We start from the raw sequence: 6857 nt of genomic DNA, 5'->3' as shown, positions 1-6857 counted from the left end.
TCAGAAACCAGTGCTGATGATCTGTCCAATCAGAAACCAGTTCTGATGATTTATCCCATCAGAAACCAGTGCTGATGATTCATCCCATCAGAAACCAGTGCTGATGATTTATTCAGTCAGAAACCAGTGCTAATGATTTGTCCATTCCGAAACCAGTGCTGATGATTTGTCCACTCAGAAACCAGTTCTGATGTTTTGTCCAATCAGAAACCAGTTCTTATGATTTGTCCACTCAGAAACCAGTTATGATGATTTGTCCAGTCAGAAACCAGTGCTGATGATTTGTCCAGTCAGAAACCAGTGCTGATGATTTGTCCAGTCAGTTCTGATGATGTGTGTTTGGGGTCCTTGTCCTGTCCACCTGTGTCCAAGTTTCAACCATCTAGCAGCTGATTTGAGGTCTAGTTGAAGATTTTGGTGTTAGTCTTCTTCCATCATTATTCCATGTACTTCAGCACCACAGCATGATGCTCCCACCACCATGCTTGGCAGCTTGTTCAGTGTTCTCGGGTCTGAAAGTCTCACCTTGAGTCTTCCAAACAGACTTCTTGTGGTTGTGTCAAAACACTTCAAGCGTTGTCTCGTCTGATCGTTAAAATTTGCTCCAGAAGACATTTGTCTCATCCATGTGGACAGGTTGCAGGTTTCAGTCCAGCTTGATGGTTTTGGAGTGTTTTTCTTGGTCCTTTCAGTCCACGGTGATGTAGAACCGGCTCCACTGTGGACAGGGACTCTGGTGTTCCAGCAGTTTCTTGAGCCATGCTGGTTCCTGGATCGCTCCTGGACATGTCGACCACTGTCTTCACATCCCAAGGGACAGATAAATGAGTAATGGCGGCTCCAGTGAGTGCTGTGAACGAAACTACCAGCTGTCAGGATCACGAACAGGAAGTTAGCAGGCCCTGTCAAGTCACAAGACCTTTTAGAACCTCCAGCACCACTTACTAAAAGGTTTAGGTGGATGGTGGATAAACTTGAGTCTGTTCATAACTTTAAACTGTATGTGGATTAGAAAAAAACAAACCAATTTAAATAAATAATTAAAAGCTCTAATTTATCTGACATTCATGTTCGTGATGGGTTCTGTAGAGTTTAACGTTTAAGTAGAAGAAAAGTGGATTTCTTTTCTTGGATTTTGGATCTTGTAGGGATCAAACAGTTTCCTCTGCAGGAGGTTTCACAACATTTCACACCTTGAATCATGTAAATAAAACTTCTCACATGGGGGGAGGTAAACAAAAAACCAGTTGACCCGTGGTATGAACAGGTAGGTCATGTGACCTCAGCCGCTCAAGGTGTGTCCCAGGTGTAAAGTTATGAAACTCCCCATCAGTCAGTCAGGGTTGAAGGAACCATTCAGACTAAATGTGAGACATCTTACAGAACAAAGAAGTCCAGAAAGCTTTTATTTTGAAAAAACGAGCCCATGACCGACTGCGATGCAGCAAGTATGAACGAAGACAGAGGTACAGAAGCTTTTTGGTTTTACTTTATAGATTTAATCAAACTGTGTTTTATTAATTATAAATTTAAACTCTAATTATCATCAGGAGAACAGAGAGGAAGAGTCAACGAGACAAAAACCGAGAGGATTTTTTAAATTTTTATCTCACGCTTCTACAGTTTCTTCTCCAGGAGTTTGTCCTGCTGCTCCAGATTTTCAAATCTAGGTTGTTTTAAAATAACTCGGTGGTAGCTGAGCTCTGAAGATGTGATCTGCAGCTGCAAACCTCCGACAGACTCAGTATTTTTCTTTTTTTAAGCTGTATTTGTACAGAAAAGCCCCAGTGAATGTGACAGAAAACACATAAAATTGCATAATGAGGAAGTTGTGATTTCAGTACGAGAAGTCGTTTTGTGTTTTTAAAACTGCAACAATCCTAGAACCAGTTTGGGACAACAAACCCAATGTTGGGTTTATTTCAGAGCAAGGAGTTCTGATTATTAGATAAATGATTTATTGTGGATATTTGTATGTTTCTAAATGCCAAATTGACATCTTGTGCACTTTTCCTCACAAAAATTGCAAAAACTCATTGATTTTAGACGTGTTTACTTCCTGGATTGACATTCTCATCTCCACTGGTGTTTTAGTCTTGGTCACATGTCCTTTCTGTGCTCCTAGAAAGATATTTGTTGAGTTTGTTGGTTAAATGTTTGTAGCTTTCATGACAAAATGCAGTTTGTCTTGTCTGACTGACTTGAAAGTGCAGAGAACCTGTAGGAACCGGTCAGCTCAGGGTCACTTCATGCTTTCACCTCTTCATACCGGAGCGTTCTCTTACAGGGTTTTCCTAGATCCCAATTTAAATCAAATTCTAACCAGCTGAGTAGATTATAATAACAGAGTTTATTTTAAATCATAGGCAGGTACAAAACGTCCCATGGCATTTTTTACTTACAGAAGTCTGGGTATGAAAAAACCATCAAAAGGACCATATTATTTTCTGGTTAGAGTCAAGATTATGACTATAGGATTACTGTGGAAGATAATGTATCTTTCTGTTTGTCTCTGAGGCACAAATGAGTTTTATTTGTCCTCATTATTGATCAAAATATTTAACCGCTAAGAAAAATTAACACGTAATGTTAAGTACATGGTTCAAAGTAATTTTTAAAACAATAAAACGGTGGTTTGAAGAGGCAACAAAGTGACTCTATACACCAGCTAGACTTTCTGGACTGGATCCGACCCACGTCCCTTAGATGATCAAAATAACAGGTGTCCTCGTCATTTGTCCTGAACATCAGTGTCTTCATCGTCATCACCCTAACCACTGTCAATGCTGCAAACACAATCAATGGAGCTCCAGCCAATACTGAAGCTTTAAATGTGACCCTCTGAGTTCTGGTTGTTCCATGGGCCTACTGTTTTGGTTAGGGTGTGGGTACAAAGTGGATAAAAGATGGAGTGACCCACAGCGTTTGGAATCACGGTGGTAAAAGATGAATTAAAGTCCAATAAAGCAACATGATGATGGTGACGATGATGATGATGCTCCAAAGAACAACAGAGGACGTGGGATCAAGTGTGAAGAGCAAGTGTCACCCTTCTTCCTCCATTCACTGCTACACTCACATTTCTCCTTTGCCGAGATAATCCATCCACCTCATACTAAGATGCTGATTGGACAGCATGACTATTGCACAGGTGTGGCTGACCACAATAAAAGGCCACTCTAACATACGTGGTTTTACCACAGCACAACGCTACATACGTTGCACGTTTTGAAGGAGCGTGCAGTTGGCATGCTGACAGCAGGAATGTCCACCAGAGTTGCTGCTCGTGGATTGGAGGCTCATTTCTCCACCACGAGACGTCTCCAAAGGCGTCTTGAAGTTCAGTTCATGAAAAATGGGAGCAGAAACAAAAGTGTTGTGTTAAAATTTTTGTTCAGTGTATTTGCTGCTTGTTCCTCACACTGGACTAGAGCTAATCTCTCAGTGTGACTCTTGTTGGAGTGCACCTGGGCGTCTTTTTGCTTAGTTGAAGATGAGACAAACTCATAAGTGTCCAAACTCTTACATGGAAACAAGACATGAAGACTGGAAGAAGCATAAAACCTGCTTTATTTGTAGATTTTTGTTTTCCTCTGTTGATGTTCTGCATTTATGTAAAAGATGCAGTCAGAAGTACCCCGGTAGTCCCTACAGGAAGTTATTGTCCACTTGGTGGTGGATGTCTAATGGACATAGTTCTGTCTCTGTGTCCATCAGTGTCTCAGATGGTGATAGAGGAGGTGGGAGTTCTGCAGACTCAGCTCGAGATCGAGAAGTCATGTCGGGAGAATGCAGAGGCCCTGGCCACCAAGGTCTGGCTCACACACATAATTTCTGGGGACATTGCATTGACTTCCATTCATTTTCTATAGCCTAACACCGACCTTATCCTAAACCTAACCATTACTAGTACATGCCTAACCCTAACCCAGTCGCAATTCACACCGTAGTCCTAAACCTAACCCCCCAACGAGACTTCTCCTTATGGAGATCTGACTTTGGTCCCCATAAAGAGCAGTTGTTCCCACAATGCATGATTTTTTTTTGGTAAAATTGGTCCCTACAAGGTAACCTGAAGCAAAAACGCACACACACTGATCAATGCTTCGTTATCAGCTGCCATCAGCAGGAGCTCAGGGCCAACAGTCGAGCCAGGACGACTCTGCAGGCACCAACTGATGACATCGTCTTGGTGTTAATGAGCTCCCTCTGGGAACGCTGTGATTTGATCAGTCTTTAAAGGTGGACGCAGCTTCAGTAACAATCTCACCTTGCCTCTTTACGTCCAGCTGAACTGTGAGAACAGGAAGTTGAAGTATCTGAGCCTGACGTCACGGCCGTGTTTGGACGAGCTGCTTCCCAGCATCTCTGACTGCGTCCCGCTGGACGCTGATGGAGACGCAGCGGACAACAGCCCGGACACCTTCACTCAGTGCCAGCTACAGGTGAAAGGTACGACTCGGGGATTATTTCCTCCCACCTGCAACATCAGCAGAAACGTGTCCCAGTAATAGAGAGAACGCTGAGTCAGCATCACAGTTTTTATTTGTACGTTTTTTTCAGTCCAACTTCTTCTGCACACTTTGTTCTGTTTTAGCTGCTCATACATCGAAACGTTGGGCGCATTCAGAAGATGGGTACTGTGACTTGAGGTTTTTTTTTTTTTGTAACTTTAATGCTTTTCCACAATATTAAATTTTTTCCCATAGAAACACATTCAAATCTCTTAGTCTTTCAAAAACGTTGTTCTCTTTAAAATCTGCTTCAGCTCTGTTTTTGTCTTCTTTAGCTACTTTTAGCTTTTAGCTACTTTCTTATTAATTGTAACTTTAAGATAGCCCTTTAATTATTTTAGCTTCTAGCTCCCCTTTGACTTACTTTTAGCTTTTGCGACTTATAGCATCTAGTTACCCTTTTGCTCTTTTTAGCTATTGTTATGCGTCTTTAAGCTTCAGCAACTCTTTCAGCTGCTTCAGCTGTCATAGTCACACAGAAAATTTAATTTCTCTTGATGTTCTGTTCACTTTAGTTTAGTTTTCCTCCAAACTGTTTTGTTTGACCTTCTTTGGCTTTTTTTGTGTCTGAACTCGTCTTTTATCTGAACTGATCCCGTTTTCTTAAGTAGTTCAGTTTTTGTTCCGTTTCCTGGATTCTCCTGTTCTTTCTCCTCATTTTGACTTTTCTTTTAAAAATGTATTTAATCTGAAAATTATTCGGAGCTCGAACTTTATGGTACCTTCTAAATGCGGCAGAATTTGTTTGGCCTTTTAATTTTTTTGAGCAGTTTTATTCAGAGTTTTTGTGAATTCATCTGAACTCTCGCCGTCAGGACGGAGATTTTCTGTTCATGAGCTTCCTGTGAAACGACAGCGTTTAGACATTACATCCTGAACAAAGTGAACTTTAAATCTGTTGATTGAAACTAAACGTTTGATCCGTCAGAGCTGCGGGAGACCGTGAACAATCTGCTGGAGGAGAAGAAGAAGTTTGTCTGTCAGATTCATGAACAGCAGCGACAGATAGAAGAGCTGAGCCTCCAGGTGAGCACAGATGGACCCACACATCTTCTGTTCTTCATATTTTAGTTTAACCGGTATTTAATTGTCCTTCCGTCTTCGTTCTGATCATCTCTTTGGTGAGACCAGTCAGAGAAGAATCAAGCAGAGATGAAAGAACTTTGTGAGACAGTCGAGCAGCAGAGCAAAACCATCAAGAGATTCAACAGAGGTGAGTCCAAAAAAAAAAAAAAAAACCAGCGACTCAAAACAGGAAATATACGTTGAACAAAACGGTTTGATTTGTGTTTTATCTGCAGTTTCCATGATGGCAGCTCAGGAGTACGACGGGATGAAGGAGCAGCTGGACTTGGAGCAAAACCTCCGAGTTAAAGCTGAGAGCTACGCACACGAGGTGAAGGAAAGAGCTCAGAAACCCAAACGATGCTGTTCAGGCATCAAGTTCTTCTGGTTCATGACGAAACAAAACTGTGTCCTGTTTTTTATCAAGTGAAAACAGTTAGAACTGGGAAAGAGCGTTTTCTGTGGGAACGCAGCGTGACCGCTGAGTGCTGAAGGACGGCTGATCTTTGAATGATCAAAGTTAAAACGAGTAAAACTGAAGCTAAAACCAATTAAACTAAGATTAGCTATAGCAGAGCTGTATGCTGAAAACGAGCAAATTCATAGCAAAATGCTAAGTTCACAAAAACTATTGCTAAAATTAGCAAAACTGTAGCTAAAATTTCAAATGAGCAAAACCATAGCCAAATGCTAAATTTTGCTAATTCAAAACTAAATGTGAAAACTATCAAAACTGTAGCTAAACGTTTAAATTGAGAAAACATAGCTAAAAGCTTAAACCATTAAATTGGTAGCTAAAAATTAAAATCAGCAACACCATAGCTAAATGCTCAAATTAGCCAACTAAGAGCTAAATGCTCAAATTAGATAATTCATAGCTAAATGCACAAATTAGATAATTCATAGCTAAATGCTCAAATTAGGTAATTCATAGATAACTGCTCAAATTAGCTAAATCATAGCTAAATGCTCAAATTAGGTAATTCATAGATATATGCTCAAATTAGATCATTCATAGCTAAATGTTCAAATTAGATAATTCATAGATATATGCTGAAATTAGGTAATTCATAGCTAAATGCTCAAATTAGCTAATTCATAGCTAAATGTTCAAATTAGATAATTCATAGATAAATGCTCAAATTAGCTAAATCATAGCTAAATGCTCAAATTAGGTAATTTGTAGCTAAATGCTCAAATTAGGTAATTTGTAGCTAAATGCTCAGATTAGCTAATTCATAGCTAAATGCACAAATTAGATCATTCATAGCTAAATGC

The 6857-nt window shown here is 40.2% G+C and overlaps 1 protein-coding gene across 1 annotated transcript in view; it reads left to right on the top strand.

Moving 5' to 3' along the window:
- shtn3 (shootin 3) overlaps window positions 1-6857 on the top strand; it is a 40941-nt gene that overhangs the window by 18049 nt on the left and 16035 nt on the right. Inside the window, exons 3-7 of the mRNA XM_037675654.1 lie at window positions 3718-3812; window positions 4290-4452; window positions 5443-5540; window positions 5646-5727; window positions 5816-5910. Of these exons, the coding sequence (XP_037531582.1) occupies window positions 3718-3812; window positions 4290-4452; window positions 5443-5540; window positions 5646-5727; window positions 5816-5910 (533 nt within the window). The remainder of the gene's footprint in view (window positions 1-3717; window positions 3813-4289; window positions 4453-5442; window positions 5541-5645; window positions 5728-5815; window positions 5911-6857) is intronic.

Source organism: Nematolebias whitei, chromosome 4 (assembly GCF_014905685.2).
Source record: "Nematolebias whitei isolate Nwh7 chromosome 4, NemWhi1, whole genome shotgun sequence".
NCBI classification, from domain to species: Eukaryota; Metazoa; Chordata; class Actinopteri; order Cyprinodontiformes; family Rivulidae; genus Nematolebias; species Nematolebias whitei.
The sequence above is the reverse complement of the archived record's forward strand: the minus strand, read 5'-3'. Positions and strand labels throughout refer to the sequence as shown.